General features: G+C 35.0%; 2 protein-coding genes across 2 annotated transcripts in view; one reads left to right on the top strand and one right to left on the bottom strand.

The window, feature by feature from the left end:
* LOC148955943 (E3 ubiquitin-protein ligase ubr3-like) overlaps nt 1–17103 on the bottom strand; it is a 230048-nt gene that overhangs the window by 190868 nt on the left and 22077 nt on the right. The gene's annotated exons all lie outside the window — the stretch shown is intronic.
* Nucleotides 26–15178, top strand: LOC148955944 (heterogeneous nuclear ribonucleoprotein A/B-like). The gene is made up of 2 exons (XM_089087253.1): nt 26–185; nt 14210–15178. The coding sequence occupies exons 1-2, from the start codon at nt 101–103 to the stop codon at nt 15070–15072; spliced, it is 948 nt and encodes a 315-aa protein (XP_088943379.1). The 5' UTR covers nt 26–100; the 3' UTR covers nt 15073–15178.

Below are 17103 nucleotides of genomic sequence, written 5' to 3'. Positions count from 1 at the left end.
AATCAATAACGGTTTCCCGCTTTTTCATCACTTCACTTCCTGAAAACGATCTGTTGAAATCGATATTTAGTTGAATTTCTACTAGTACATATTTTACAAAATGGAGAATACTGATGCCCAATATCAACAAGATCAACCAATGGAAGAAGTACCTAATGGTCAAGAACACGCTGAAGGCATGGAAGGTAAGATAATTTCTACGTACACTGCTAATTTTCTGTGTAATGTGTCGCCATTTTACCTATTTCTAAGACAATTCAAGATTTTCTAAGTCTCCTAAATATAGCTTAATAAGACAGACCACATAAATTTATGAGACTGATGTCTGTCTTTGTTGTAGTAGGCTAATTTGGTCATCTTTTACCAATTTCTAAGACCCCTTGAAATTTTCTGAGTAATATATGCATCCTTACTTGTTAAATAATAAAGTTGAGCATGTCAATTAGCCCATAGACTAACTTAAATTTTTGTTTGTTCAATTTTGAAGTAGCATATCCAATCTGAATTTGGTCATTCTTTTTGCAATTTATGCTAGCCTATTTTACCAATTTCAAAACCACTCGGGGCTTTCCAAGTCAATTAAATATGCCTCTTATTACTAAAAATAATCCCAAAGCAGTGTTCACAAGTGTGACTAGCTAGAATCCCATGTCTACACACATGTCTAGGCAATGACCATTTTTCATTTATAATTTGGTGCTTAGCTAAAACTACAAAATTTAGTTTCAATTTGTCATTTCTAGCCAATCAAGAGAGCTTACGCAGGCAAAGCTATTGATAAATTTGCAGGTGGCATAATAATTTAGCTAGGATGAAAGTGAATACATTAAAGGCATTTGATGCATTTTGATAAAGTTCTATGAAATCATATTATTGAGTTAGGAATAAAGTGAATACACCATTTGATGCCTTTTTATTCTGATTACAAATATAATAATCATTTTTATCAGAAATGAATTTCAGCCCTTCCCCTATATATGCCAATTCAGGGTTAGTTTGTGTTAGCTTAGGCTATGTATAGGGTAAGACACCCAGTAGTTGGACACTTTAATCACTTTAAAAACTTTTTGACATTTAAACTACTCTAATTACTGTATTATACCACCTAGAAACTTAATTTTTGTATCAAAAAAATTATGAAGAATTTCTGAACAAGTAGGTTACTAATTCAAATAGTTTCACCCTTGTACAGCGCCTCCTATTTTTGAATTTAATAACAAGTGACAATTCTGCCTAAACTCGGACATACAAACGGCTCATTGTAAATAGTGATTAAAATAGTATAAAGATTATGTCCAAGAATAGGCAGGTGGCCGACTACTGGACGTCTTACCCTATCTGGGGGGGGGGGGCTGAAATTCATTTCTGATAGAAATGATGGTAAAATTCTAGTTTAGTTACTTTTACCTATCTTGGAAAGGGGTGATGTTAGGAAAATGAAAATTTCAGGGATGAGTCTACAGGCTAAAATATGTCCTGGGAAGGTATTTTGAAGTACTTATCTCCTCTCCTTCCCCCTCTAGAGGATCCTGAAATTTGCCTACATGACAGGTCTATGCCTATTGAAATTTTGACAAAACAACATTTTACCTTAATTTTCAGTTATAAGATTCTTTTTCTCTGGCTTTAGTTCTGAAAATGCAATTCCTATTATTTGAGTAGTATTTTAAGTCATATCAATGTTAGTTTTCAAAATTTAGGAAATGTATTTGCATATCTTTAAAACTCTATAAATCAGGATTGAGCAAAGTTGTGAAGCTGAAAACAATTTTGTTGGACTTCATTTTAAGCAGAAGATCTATATCACAAGGTTTCACTTTTATAACACACAGATTTTTAAAGGTCATCAAAGGTCAGGACCCTCTAGAGGGAGAAGGAGTGGAGGTAGGTACTTCAAAATACCTTCCCGGGACATACTGTAGCCTGTAGATATATCCCTGAAAGTTTGATTTTCCTAACCAAACTCCTTTCCAAGATAGCCAAAAGTAGCTAAAGTAGAATTTTACCGAGGGGTATTTTCCACGGGTATAACTTTCCGTGTGGGGGGGGGATTTTCCGCGTTGGGGTATTTTCCAGGGGGGGGGGTAAACAGCCCCCATTCACTTTATTTTTGAAATTCATCAAATGGTGCATTCACTTTATCCCTAACTCAATAATATGATTTCATAGAACTTTACCTGCCTTTTTTATGCTGATTATGAATATAATAATCATTTCTATTGGAAATGAATTTTAGCCCCCCCCCCTAACCTCTATATTTACCAATTCAGGGTATATATTTGCACATTAGGGGGTGGGGAAAAGTTTAAACTTACCTCATTTACACCAGAAATAAAATTTGGTACTTTCCCATATGAGGACACCTCTAAAAAGTCAATTTTGGTTAATGCTAATGAAATAAAGCAAAATAGGATGAATGTATAATAGTTTAGAAGCAAATTTGGGCTATATATTTGCATATTGGAGGGGGGGTAAAGAATTATATATATTAAATATGTTAATATATGCAATGCTTGGTACTTTCCCATTATGAGGACACCTCTAAAAACCAGTCACAAAAACCTGAGGCACTGATCCACTCAACAAAAGCAAAGATTTGACACTATCTGATGATTGTATAAACAAGTATTCAGGGGTTTCTCGCTCTGGGAACTTATTTAAACTGTTGTTTTTTGGGGTTTAGGGGAGGAGGAAATAAAATAAAACAATAGGATGAATATATAATAGTTAAGAAACAAATTCAGGCTATATAGTTGCACATTAGGGGTGGGGGGTCAAGCATTGGGTACTTTCCCATTATGTGGACACCTTGACTATAGACAGTCAAATGAATGCAGTGATGGAGACTAGTAAGGCAAGTAATTGTTATCTATATTGATTGAAGTGTGGTTTCTCATTGAATTTACAATGTTTAAACTTGTTTTTGGGGTTTAGGGGGAGAAAAAGGTTCCTAGGTTAGGTTAGGTTATGTATTTAATATATGCAATGCTTTACTCCCTCCCCCCTAATATGCAAATATATAGCCCAAATTGTTTTATAAACTAGTGTATATGCATGCTATTTTGTTTTATTTCATTAGCATTAACCAAACTTGACTTTTTATAGGAGTTATATAATGGGAAAGTAGCCTGAAAATTAAGGTAAAATGTAGTTTTGTCAAAATTTCAATGGTAAATTTCAGAACCCTCTAGAGGGAGAAGGAGTGGAAGTAGGTACTTCAAAATACCTTCCCAGGACATACTTTGGTATTTTTTGGCAGTTCATATTATTAACTTGGGAATAAAGTGAACATACTACTTGATGCTTTTTTATGCTCTTAATGAATATAATAATTATTTTTGTTGGAAATGAATTTTACCTCCACCCCTGTATATAGCAATTCAGGGTATATATTTGTACATTAGGGGGGTGGGGGGTAAAATTTAAACTGACCTCTCATTTTCATCAGAAATAAACTTTACCCCCCACCTGCCTAATGTTCAAATATCCACCCTGGATTGGTATATATAGGGGTGGGGCTAAAATTCATTTCTGACAAAAATGATTATTATATTTGGAAAGAGCATAAGAAAGGCATCAAGTGGTATGTTTCCTTCATTTGTAAGTCAATAATATGAACTACAAAAAATTTACCCATACTTAAGCCTGCAGACCCATCCATGAAAGTTTGATTTACCTAACCTGATCCCTTTCCAAGATAGCCAAAAATAGCTAAAGTAGAATTGGCCTACTCTTGGCCAGATATTTGAAAAGAGCACAAAAAGGCTTTGAGTGATATATTCACTTTCTTCTTAGTTAAATTTGGAAAAAGGAAAAATCTACTGTTCCTTGTTAGCCATTAAATTATTTAAAGAAAATATTTGCCATAGTTGCCCTATGGTTTGTTTATGGGACTATAATTTGGGCTGTATATTTGCACATAAGGGGAGTCTGGGTGAAATACAATGATGGGCATTTTGGAATAATACAAGAAGTTCTGAATTTTCAGAATTTTAAAGTGTTTCCAGTGCTTAAGCATTAGATGGTCACTTCTTTATACTGCTAAAGAAGTCAAGTTTGGTTAATGCTAATAAAATAAAATAGGATGAATATATAATAGTTTATAAACAAATCTGGGCTATTTATTTGCACAGTAGGGGGGGGGGTAAAGCATAGCATATATTAAATATGTGACCTAACCAAGGTACCCTCCCCCCTAAACCCCAAAAAACAACAGTTTAAATATCATAAGCACAATGAAAGCCTGGTTTTGCATTATAAACAATAAGTAGAACAACAGGGAATTTTTATACAAGACAGTGGAACACAACTTTAAATGAATATTTTGACCCTATGTCCAAGGGTCATCCTCAGCAAAACAAACAAAGAGAATTAAAACAAAATAAAAGAAACTTAAATTAAAATTCGATCATTAAAACTGAAAAGTTTTTTTTAATCTTTTAAAAACAGCCCTAATATCATTACTTTATATTAGGGCTGTTTTTAAAAGATTTAAAAAAAACTTCAGTTTTAATGATTGAATTTTAATGTAAGTTTCTTTTATATTGTTTTTTATTCTCTTTGTTTGTTTTGCTGAGGACAGCCCTTGGATATAGGGTCGAAATATTCATTTAAAGTTGCGTTCCACTGTCTTGCATAAAAATTTCCCTGTTGTTTCTACTTATTGTTTATGATGGAAAGGCAGTGTGGTCTTTGTTGCTATTTATTGCTTTGCATTGCATTTCTCTATAGCTGTATCTTGCAGTTAACCTGTCTGGCAGGTTTTTTTGTGACTGGTTTCCTTGCACAATGTATAAAAGTGACCCATCTTATGCTTGAGTACTGTGTTTCCTTATGGAGATGCCAGCCACTAAAATAGCACTCTTTTTTGTCAGTACTGGTGTGTAATATAGACACTTTTATATATTATATACAAGGAAACCAGTCACAAAAACCTGTCAAACAGGTTATTCTCAAGAGACCACTATACCTAAATGACTGCAAAGCCATGGTTTCTCAATGAGTTGCAATATTTTAACAATTGTTTTTGGGGGTTTAAGAGGGGAAAGGTACTTAGGTTAGTTTATGTATTTAATATGTGCTATGCTTTACCCCCCCCCCCCCCCTCCCCCCTAATGTGTAAATATATAGCACAAATTTGTTTTTAAACTATTATTCATCCTATTTTATTTCATTAGCATTAACCAAACTTACCTTTTAGAAGTGTCAGTATTATGCACCTGTACCTTTTTGTCTACCCCTTATGGTAAAATTCTGTTGTAACACATAAATCAGATAGCAAGAAACATGTGTGGACAAAGTTCTAAAGCTACCAGTTGCAGAATTTGACAGAAATTCTAAAAGCTGCCAACACTTTAGCAGCACAACCTGTGTTGTGACACTTTTCTTTGAACTAAACGTATTTTTATACATAAAATGTTTTTTCAGACAAAAGCTGCCAACAAATTAGAAAATGCCAAGTGGCATTTGCTACTTTGCTGCCCCACTTTTTCCATGGTGGGCAAGAAAGGGTCAATGTAGTGTTTTATATTAATTTGCTAACACATGAACATACCACTGCTGCTTTTCATGCATTTGTAAATATATGAAAGCTAATCACAGCTGTTGTTATTTAAATATGTGCCCTTTAAAGAAAAATACTTATATTGACGCCTTGTTTTTTTCTATTATAATTAAAATAGAAATAAGTAATAATCTATAGTTTACCATTTATTAGTTTTGGCCTATAGATAGGGATATCTGGTCCCATTAGTGGGTAGGGTTTTCAATACAATTGTCACAGTAGGAGCCATTAAGTTTGGAAACACCTTTCATGGAAAATCAAATGGTACTATTTTATTTTTTACTGTTTAATTTTGAAGAGAACATACACAAGACTTACCTAAGAAAATCTGTATCTATTGGATTTTCAATATTGCCTTTTATTGACTTCATCCCAGATCGTTTCCTTGGTTTATGGTCCTATTGGGGGGGGGGGCTGCTTGCAATCTTGGGAAGTAATGGAGTAAGGTGAATGAAACTTTCAGGCATGAATTCAGGCCTAAAGTATTGAAAAGATACTAAGTTGTGTAAAATAAACCATGGGGGAATGTTGCCAAGTTATCTACCATTACTTTATTTGAGAGCTTGGAATATTCCATAGATGACATGTTTACAACCTACCTCAATCAGGGTTTTCAGTCTTCCCTTGGCTGTAAATTAGGAACATGCAAATCCAGAAATTTTGGCAGGATTTTAAACCATATTTTGGCTCCTCCTAAATTAACGAAATTGGTTTGTAAGTGTTTGAAATCTTATAAATTAGGATTGAGACAATGCAATGAGGCTTAAACACTGGCCTTGTGCCTCATTTCAGCAATAGATGTATTTTTCGTGTTTTCACTGTTATAACACAACAGCATAAGACCAGTACCTTTGAAGGAGGAAGGCATGCAGATAGGGGTATCAAAATGTCTTTCTGGAGGATCATAGGGCTCTGGATCTATTCTGAGATTTTGATTCACCTGGCACAGTTACTTGCTTTAATAAATTTTTTTTAATTTCAACTGAAAAAGAATCCAGCAAAATTGTGTGTTATCCTTCAGGATATATCAAGGCATTGAAGATGGGAAAAGGATGCAGTTAAACTTGAATTGAGTTTTATTATTACTTAAAAGTAATTCATAAAATGGAGAAATTTTTTGAAAGTAACTAATTTTTTGCATTGTTAGTTGAGAAGATAATGTAAAACTGCACTTTTCAATATTTCCTGCTTGCTTTGTTATTTCTGTGTTATATCAGATTATTGCCTGAGATTCTAGATATAGCTCAATGTTAGACTGATTACCTGTGGACAACTTCAATAGTTTAAACATACTTTTTTCTGGTCTAAATGGTATTAATGGACCCATTATGGTTAATTTGTATATTAGCAGACAATTTTAAATTAGCCAAAATAACTTCTATGGATCAGTTTGAGACTGAAGCCTAAATATTGGAAAATTTAAAGGCTATTTTTTGTCAAATTATTACACCTGCAAATGTGGAAACAATGTCAATTCTTAAACTAAATTCTTAAGCTGATCATTATTTAAAGAGTCATCTCTTATGTGTTCAAATTCTCAAGCATGTAGCAGTTCATCAACAACCAACTTCCTTTCCCCCAGGGTACTTTCTATGGATTAAAAGTAAACTTGTTTATGGAATTTTGTTAACTTGGGAAGCTTTTGAGCTGTTTTTCCAGGATTGGATCTGAGTAGAAAGCCCAGAATGATGTTTTGAAATATCAGCCCACACCCCTTCTCCCTTCATGGGACCTAATTTTAACAGACCTCAAAAATTTTATCTTTCAAAAGAATATCTTTTTTAATGGACCTCCATGCAAATAAGGGTTGGGAGGATTTTATCTTTCATTGTGAACAGCCTTTTACTTCCACCACTTGGTGTTAGGTTTAGATCCATATAAGATTATATATTGTAATATTCACCATTTATAGATGGTGAATATCTCATCAGCTAACTCTTCTTCTTGCATTATTTGGAACTTGAGCTGAAGGCTTTTGTAGCCTAATAAGGATTTGCTTTCAGAAAAAATGTCTTAGGTTATACAGTTATCTCTTAAGTATTAAAATCATCAAATATGTCAAGAAACTACATCAAAAGCATAAAATTCCATGGTACTTGTCTCACACTGACCACACAAGTTCTTGATCCAAATAAAACTGGTTTCTCTGTCTGTATTCAGAGATAATTAGCTTTGTCTTGGTGAGAAAAACTCCTACACAGGTATATTTGGTACTTATTTAGCAGCCAATTAACACGCAAGAAAAACCGCATATAGAATGTCAAAGATCCTAATGAAAAACAGGTTTCTGCTGCCTTGTGAGGCATTGCTCACTCTGAGACACATTCAAACTTTAGTTTTTTGGGGTTAAAGGGGCTGATAATGGTACCTAGGTTAGGTTATGTATTTAATATATGCTATATATATGTTTAATATATTATATATGTTATAATATTAATATATGTTTAATATAATAATATATTGTTATCATGAAGATTAAGAATTAGGTAAATTATAAACACAACTACTGTTGATTGTATTGAAATTTTTGATTTTTGGTTACATTGGTGACACTTATTGATTAGAAAATTCAAGAACAGGATAGTAGCTAACTTAAATTGAGTAATGTTTTAGAAAATTCGTATACTTTTTAGATTAGCTGACAATTTTTGTTGTTGAAAATATCTGTTAGTATTCTAATATATTGGTAGTTGTGCATCACTAGGCTGGTTGTAATGGTTGTGTTTTTCATCTCCCATTCCTTTTTTTGTTTTTTGGCAAAGAAAACAGTGTAGTGTAGTGGCATTACATACTATTTAAGGATTTGTATGCATTGAATAATTAAATTTTAATCTTTGGCCACTGTTAACTCTTTTAAAAGGGTGTCACTTACCATTTAAGTCATTCAAGAGAAATTGTATTCACGCTTCTTAATTGCTTTTGAAGCATTACCGTTTCTGGAAGAAAAGATAAACTTGTTCTCAAGTGTTGGAATTCTGGGATTAGAAGCAATCAAAGATTATCTCTTAAGTCAATATTAAAGTTTGTTGGAACTATCTGCTACAAGCTTGGATCTGGTCAAATATACCTGGAATTGTTCTATTGAAGAAAACTAAGATTCATTTTGATTGCAATGATTTGTACTAACTTGGAAAATTGCCTTATTTACTTGAGATAATGCCCAGCTGTCTCCTGAACTTTTAATTCAAATTTCAGCTAACTAGAAAGCACAATTGGCTTTAATTTCTATTGGTTTCACTACAAGAAGCTATCTGAAACTCAAGATGTTTTTGTATATATTTCATTTAAAGTACAAATCCAGTTTGATTTGGATAACTTACAAATTCGTGTTATCAATTTTGATGATAGTGAGTGGAAACAATTTTGATATGAAGATTCTACAGTACCATATTGGTTTTGTTGCAGGTGCTACTTCAAGACAGACGCTTAGCAGAAGCTTACCCCTTTTAGTTTTTTAAAAAGTTTAATTTTAATAGGTCATTCTGGCTAGTACTACTAGACTAAATTTTGCTTTACTTAATAAAGTTTTGGCTTAAATGGCATTTCTCACTTTAAGTGCCAGAATGATTTCTTAATATAAAGGCAATATGGCAGTGCTGGAATGATTTTTAGTTATAATAAAGCTTCTATGGCAAAGTGCCAGAATTATATCTTGACATAATAAAGGTAGTATTGTATTAAAAGAATCTTAATTTGCCAATCTTGGGGCATGGTAGAATCCTGGCCTGTATGATGCTCATGCTGGAGGATATGGATGGACTCCAGATGCAACCTCATCACAAATCGTCTGGTGCCAGATCTTCTGGTGTGCCGACCTGGATTCCCAAGGTGAGTTTAAAAGGGAATCAAATTAAGGCAAGGATTCTTATTGGCTCAAAACAAAAAATAGTACTATCTGCCAATTACATACTATTCTTCAATGGTAAATTGTAATATTTTTGGAAATTCATACTATTGACTTGAAAATTTTATTTCAGTGGATCAAGTTATCTTATGTACTTATATTATAATTTTATTAAAATTTGGTTTTTCCAGTCTTGTGTTGATATGTTCAAATAATTAAAGTTATTTTTGAAATTAATGTGCGAACTCGCGTAAATTGATTGGTCAAGTTCTTTCTATCTTGTCTAATTAAGACACTTATTTACAGGAACTCAGCTTGCTTCAAATTAGGGACTTCCAAATTCAACAAATGTAAATTCCCGCAGCTATTTTTGAACATTAAATTGGATTATTGTATCAATTATGCATCACCAATGTGTCTTATCAAAGGTTGAAACATTTTGAAATTTATTTCACCAAAAATGAAATTGCAGAAGGAATATTTTTTGATTTTGGACAGTCTTATTGTTTGCTTCAGAGAAAATTGCTTGTTTGGTATATTTATTTTTAGTTTAATGTTGTTGTGATTTTATAAGTATTGTCCATGTAATATTCAAAAAAGCTTTGAATTATTGTCGATTTATATCTGCTAATATGACTTAAGAATATAAACTTTCAGTTTTTGTCTCTAAGGTTAGAAGTCTAATCAGAAGCTTATCATGGCATTCTTAGTCATTGAAAATGTTTATTTTTTTGTGTGTGTAGATTTTAATATATTCCCTGTTAATCTAAATATGCTGGCTGACATGGTCCTTTGATAGTATTATACCTGATTTCTCTACTTGGTCCTGATTTCTAGCATTCCATTGGACTATTATGTTAGTTCTTTAGTTCAGTTTTGATCATTGATTTATAGTGCTATGAAAAAATAGTGTAGGCAAATGATAAAAAAACAGTACAATCTATAAACAATATTACCTTAAATTGCACTTGCCAGCGATAAGGACGAATCCTGTAGACGCCGGTCAATGATGATGGTGACTCAGCTCATTATGCGCTTCCCAAACTGTGTGCCATGGCTTGCTGCACCAATCTATCAACAGCTGACTTGAAGGCTTCGGTATTAGGGGACATGACTGCATTCTGGCTAAGGGAATTCCATAGGCCAACCACACGGTTGGACAAAATTTGTTTTGCAGCCTGGTATTAGCACGTTTCTGGTAGAGCTTCAGGGGGTGCCCTCTTGCTCTTGATGAACTATCTAACTGGAATAAGTCAGAGATGATATCGTGTTTGCAGATAAATTTGTATGTCATCAATACATCCCCTCTCTTACGTCGGTATGTGAGAGATGGTATATTGAGCCTCTGGAGTCTGGTAGAATATGGTAAATCTTGAAAACCCCTTACGCATTTCGTTGCTCGCTGCTGCGCCGATTCCAGAATCGATTGGTCAAGCTTGTTAACTGGCGTGGCAATGGACATCCCAAATTCTAATTTTGGTCGGATCAGGCCCTTTCGGAGCTTAGTAATCACTGCTAGAGATCTACTGCAGAACGTTCTCTTTATTATACCGAGACTTTGGTTGGCTTTGGCTACTGCAGACTGTCTGTGTAAGTTGAATTTGAGCTTGTTATCAACCAAAACTCCCAGATCTTTTTCGCAGTGACTGGTTGTAAGTGGCTGTTTAGAACCACCATTGGATTCCATAAAATACTGGCTGAGAGGGTTGTTTGCTCCAAAGTGTATGACCTTGCATTTCTGGATATTAAATTCTAGTCGCCAGGTTTTTGTCCAAATTGAGAGTGCATCGAGATCTGTTTGGATGTCTGGTACTTAAGGGGTCATAAATCGGACCGATTATTTTGGAATCATCAGCATATTAGCAAATCTTATTCTTTATGGTTGAAGATGCATCATTAATATAGATGTTGAATAGAGTTGGGCCCAAAGCCGTGCCTTGGGGTACTCCGCTTTCTACATCCGCTGATTCTGAGAAGAAATTTGTAAATTCTAGTCTTAGGGGATACAGTCTAAAACTGCAACTTACGACAATGTGGTCACTAGCTCCAAATGGTGTTAGGGGCTTGATGCTTATTAGACTCTTGGTCTTTTGCTAGTAGAAGATCAAGTAGCAAAGGGTTCTGACCATTTCTATGTCTTGTCGGGAAGTTAACTGCCTGGTACAAAGAATGATTAAATAGGCATTCCAGGGATGGTCTTATTAAGCTATTTTCAGAAAAACCGAATCCGTTGACCCATTGAATATTCGGGAGATTAAAATCACCAACAATAATTATGTTTCCTTGTAGCTTCATTTTAATATCAATCATTTTAACTCATAGCAAGTAGGGAGGATTCAAGGCTAGGGGAACTGGGGCTTCTATACATGCAACCAATGTAAAATGGCCCACAAGGTAGGAGGACAGATATCCACACTTGTTCAATATATGGCTCATAATCTGAATTAATATCTGTGTTTCCTACCTTCAGAGAGCTTTGGATGTACACGGCTATTCCTCTTCCTCCTTCTATAGATAAGTTGGTGACCAGGGTATAATCGGGTGTCTGGATTTGGATATCTCCAAGAGGAGTATTGGTCCATTTAGGTTTAATCTCGCAGAAAGCGTAAACGTCTGCTTTTTCTGTCAAAACGGCATATTTTATCTCATGGAGCTTTGACGTTAAACAATCTATGTTACTGAAGATGACTTTCAGACCATTGTTAATCCAATGCTTGCAACTTTTATTCGGGCTGTGTACGTTATTATCAGAATCATTACATTCCCCAGACTCTATGCTGGTGTGGTTTGAATCATCACTCATGAAAACAGTGTGCTCGGAAAGAATACAGCTTACTGATCTCGCACTGTAAAAAGATTCACTTGATTCATCAATAGTACTTCTTTCAACATTAGAAGACACAGGGCTATTTACACTACTATCTATATTTCTTTAAGAATCATCTAGTTCGTGTCCATCGCAGCTGGCGCTGCGGGGGTGGGCACGTTTTTTGGAACAATTCTGTTGCCTCGAATGACTAGGTTTTCTTCACCATTAGCTCGTCGCGCATGAAGTACTTCATACAGCTTTGTCCTCTTTATACGGTTGGCTTTTGAAACATCATTTCTAAACTAAATTTGACTGGTTCCTTTTCTCTCATATGACTTTCAGGATCACTTTCTTAATTTTTAATTCATCAACCAAAAAAATAATGGGACTCGCCTTGCGCGAATCCTTTTCATTCCCGGAGTTATTGGGACTGACGAGGCGGCGAACATTTTTTACAGCTATCCGTTGTAGGCCGTATTCGTTACATAAGAAGTCACGAATGAATGTCTCATCAATGGGTTGCGGCAAATGCTCCAAATGCTAGGATATTTAATTTGCGTCTTTGTTTTTCTCAATCTTCAGCAAACAGTGTTCTCACGTGACTCGAGTTGCTGCTTCATTTCATCTCTAAGAGATTCTACTTGAGATTTGATTAGCTTTTGTAACAGATCAGGATTACTAGCAGCCCCTGGAGCTTGCTCAAGCGAAGTAATACGAGTCTCCACTTCCTTGAACTTGGCATCAATGTCTTTCTTGAACTCTTCTTTGAATTCACTAAATGACTGTTAAACTGCATTCTTGATTTTAATATCTAGGTCCTGTACATCAGTTATTGCAGGTTCAAGTGGTTCAAGCGTTTTGTTAGCTATGGCTTGTATTTCAGCTGCACTAGTGCCACTATCGGTGTTACCTTTATAAACAGGACACTTCCATTCGCAACCTAATCTCCTTGTTATTTTTGTCAGTATATTATACTCGGGTTTGCTAATTTCAAGGCAATCGATGCAAAGTCATTGTTTACAAATTTCACAGTTCATTGCACTAGATTCATCATCCAGATTCTCGTCACAAGCAGCGCGAATGTCTGCCTTTTTGGGCTTTTTTGATGCCTTTTTGGTGGCATTCTGCAACTTTCAGGCACTGATATCAAGGCGACGCCAAATAAAACACAACTCGGGTAACAGAACGGAACCAGGAATACGAAAACGTAGCGCCGCTAGGTAGCGTTAGTGTAAACTCCAAACCTTAGTATAAATTCTAGGAAAAAACCAGCTAAGTCTATAAGAATCACACTATTCCAGCATGATACACGCATTTTTCTCTTATTAGTTCAATATAATCAGAATAAATTTATCACTTGTAGCCACAGTTCTCACAATTTTCTTTTAGACAAGCTAAACAGCCAAGCTCTGACAAGCTTTTTTTCAGACAAGCTCTTGTTCGGATAGTTCTGTTTTTTGCAGAAGTACAAAAATGAAGTTTATAATTGTCTTAAGCTATGTTTTTGGTTGAATTGGAGATCGTTCGATCCCCTCTAAGCCTTTTCATTCACAGCGTTTTATTTTATTGTAAAGATTCAAGGTTTTTTAATTACTTTTCCTATTTGCCAATTAATGTTTGCTACTTATTATCTTTGGTCATTTCGGAGCTTTGTTGATTTATATTAGAAAAACGGAAAAGAATAATTCCATCAATGTTTACGGTGATGAGCGCTTAATTATTTTCTCTTTTGTTCAAACCCCTTCTGGCCAACACTCAGATTTTAATTTGCTCAGAATTGATTTATGACCTGTAACTGAATTCTCAGGAGAATTATTCTCTGATCTACTTTTTGAAACTTATCTGTTTACCAAGTTGGTCGTTACAAAAATGTATTATTTTTTTTTACATTTGAAATTCTATGTCCTATTTATTTTTTGAAAAAAAATCTCTTCTACTAATTAACCATAATTTTATGCAATTTTCTTGTCCTAATTTTTAATTTCACTTATAGAGCACCATGAAGGCGAAAAAAATTCCCACTTGGTTGGCAAGGACGAAGAGAAGAAACTATTTGTTGGCGCCTTAAGTTGGGAAACAACCGAGAAGGACTTGCGAGAGCATTTCTCAAAATACGGTGAAATTGAGGGAATTAATATCAAAGTTGACCCTGTTACTGGTAGATCTCGAGGTTTTGCTTTCATTAATTTCAAGACCCCTAATGCCCTAGACGATGCCATTAAAGCTGGTGAACATGTGATCAACAGCAAAAAAGTTGACGTCAAGAAAGCTAAAGCTCGCACCGGCAAAATCTTCGTTGGTGGCCTAGTACCTGAAATCAGTGATGATGATATTAAAGCTTATTTTGGACAGTTTGGCAATATTGTTGAAGTTGAATTGCCATTCGACAAGACCAAGAATCAAAGAAAAGCTTTCTGCTTCATCACCTTTGATGATGAAAAAGTTGCTAATGAATTGGTTAAGAAACCAAAACAAACCATTAAAGACAAAGAGGTTGATGTTAAGAAAGCAACCCCCAAAGAGGCTATGATGATGCCCCCAATGAGAGGCGGCCGAGGTGGACCCCGTGGTATGCTCCGTGGCATGCGCGGCGGTGCTGGTATGGGTCGGGGAGGAGCATGGGGAGCACCAGGTAGCTTTGGCTATGGTGGGGGATATGGCGGGTATGGTGGTGGATATGGTTATGATGCGTATGGAGGAGCCGGTTATGACTATTATGGCAGTGGGTATGGAGGTGGATATGGAGGTGGATATGAAGGATATGGCTACAATGGTGGATATGGTGGCTACAGTGGTCCTACCCGAGGTGGAAAAGCAAGGGGTACACGGGGAGGCCAAAGGCACGCACCATATTAGTGTTTTCCACATGTAAAATTGAAATTATAAATTATATTATGATATTGTCAAATATTTGGCAACTGTCCTTTTTGTATCAGAAGTCATTAAAAAGACCGTTTTCTAAGTTTAGTACTATTTTATGGTGTCTAGTCTTGGGTTTCATTTTGAATAGGTATCTACTGTTAACTTTAGTAATCACAACAATCCATACATAGACTTCACCATGGAGGTTGAATGGGAAGTATAGACCATTGACGTCTAAACAGGTTGTATCTATGTGATAAAGAGTATATCCACTCCTGGAGCAATAAAAATGTGTGTAAATTAAAAATAAGATGGGTCTGTACTTGCGTTTTCAAAGAAAATTTACATTTTGCTTTTTTTTTTTTTATTTTTTTTTTTAATGAGTTAAGTTTAAGTTTGTTAAAAGTTAAAGGTTAAGTTTGTTTATCAGTTTTGTGAAACCACTTTGAAAAAAAAAATATTTGTTGTGTTTTGGTTAACAGGCACTGTGATGGTTAGTTTATTGACTTAAATTGTTCTAGTACTAATTGAATATTTTGAGAAAAATTGACTTCAAATATTTGGTACGTTTGCATCAATACAAGATTTATTCGTAAGAGTTTCAAATCAATTATAAGTAACGGTAGTATTTGGTTTTCTTCCTAAATATATACTATGACAGGCAGGGTCGTATCCAGTTTTTTTTTGGGGGGGGAGGGGGGGGTACAAAAAACAGGATTTGTAGTTTCTGTAACTCAGACCAACATTTCGGATGGAGATGGTTCCAACCCTGACCACTGGATATGGCTTTGATAAACGCATTGAACTTTAATATAGGCTTTAAGTACTGTACTACGGAATTACAATTTATAAACATTCACTTATTATTATCTGCTATTTCCATAATGAGTATATTCAAGTTTAACTAATATTTATTTATGATCAAATCTTGAATAGCCCCTGTAGAAAAGGGGCTATTCACTAGCCTGACAAGTATGCGTCCAATAAGAGTCATGCATACTCCTGCTATTTACCCGTGCCCCAGCCATTTAAACATTTGCCTCTCAATTACTTGGACTACCTGTCTTGGCTTTTCTCTGTCTACAATTAGCCATGTCTTGATGCAACCTATTGCAAAATACTTGATAACCTCATAAATGTATATAAACATTTTTATTTATTTTTTGGATCCTCCGTAAAAAAAATTTAATGTGTCCTACTACGGTATTATATAATGATTATTCTGCATGTTTCCATGCTGGATATATCTAGAAATACCAAGAAAATCATCTCTAAGTAGAAGTAAGGAGGAACTACATAACACGGAGTAAAGCTGTCAACAGAGTGGAGGATGAGCACATCTAGACGTGGTAGGTACGCAGCTGTGTTGGATCATGTAGCTTTATGTTGAGATGAGTTATCAATAGTCAGGTCTGTATCCAGGATATTTGTTTGTGGATGGTTATTTTTTTGGGTGGGGGAGTTGCAAAAATTTCTTCAATATTTTGATACATTTTTACGAGCTGGACAAACATTTCCTGAGGGGGCGAAATCCTCTCCCCCCTGGTTACGGCGTTAATGCCACGTTTCTACCAGTAATGCCTTATTAATTGATGTGTAAGTACTTTTTTAACCCCATAGAATGCCAGGGCAAAAGCTGGTAAATTTCTAGGATTATACTGTTGGTAATAAGGGTGAAAAGGGAATGATGTTGAGAAATATACAGTTGGTCATCTGTTTGTATATTTAGGTGGTAGAAGTATGTCTCCGCGAGAAATTCCCCCCGCATCCGAAACTGAGCAGCTAAAAAGAAAAATGAAGAAAAAAGGACTTCTGAAATTTTTTCCCCTCATACATTCAGTCTATGCCTTTATTATTGGTGCAGAGACGGGGGGGAGGAGTAGTGACCAAGTTGTGTTCGATGAAGTAAAATAAACGACAGAAACATTTTTCTGCAATAAAAAGGGAGATTTCACCTTTCCGCATCTTTGTAGACATAAGCCACATTTTTCCATGGAAAAATATTGCCAGAAAATTTGATTCCCG

This window comes from Artemia sp. Qi Xiang Cuo, chromosome 1, assembly GCF_049724085.1.
Source record: "Artemia sp. Qi Xiang Cuo chromosome 1, ASM4972408v1, whole genome shotgun sequence".
NCBI classification, from domain to species: Eukaryota; Metazoa; Arthropoda; class Branchiopoda; order Anostraca; family Artemiidae; genus Artemia; species Artemia sp. Qi Xiang Cuo.
The sequence above is the reverse complement of the archived record's forward strand: the minus strand, read 5'-3'. Positions and strand labels throughout refer to the sequence as shown.

Excerpts from the sequence above, each read along its gene's own strand:
- LOC148955944 (XM_089087253.1), top strand. The coding sequence starts at position 101 with ATGGAGAATACTGATGCCCAATATCAACAAGATCAACCAATGGAAGAA. Across the intron at positions 186-14,209 it reads ACACGCTGAAGGCATGGAAG|AGCACCATGAAGGCGAAAAA; the intron begins GTAAGATAATTT and ends TTTCACTTATAG.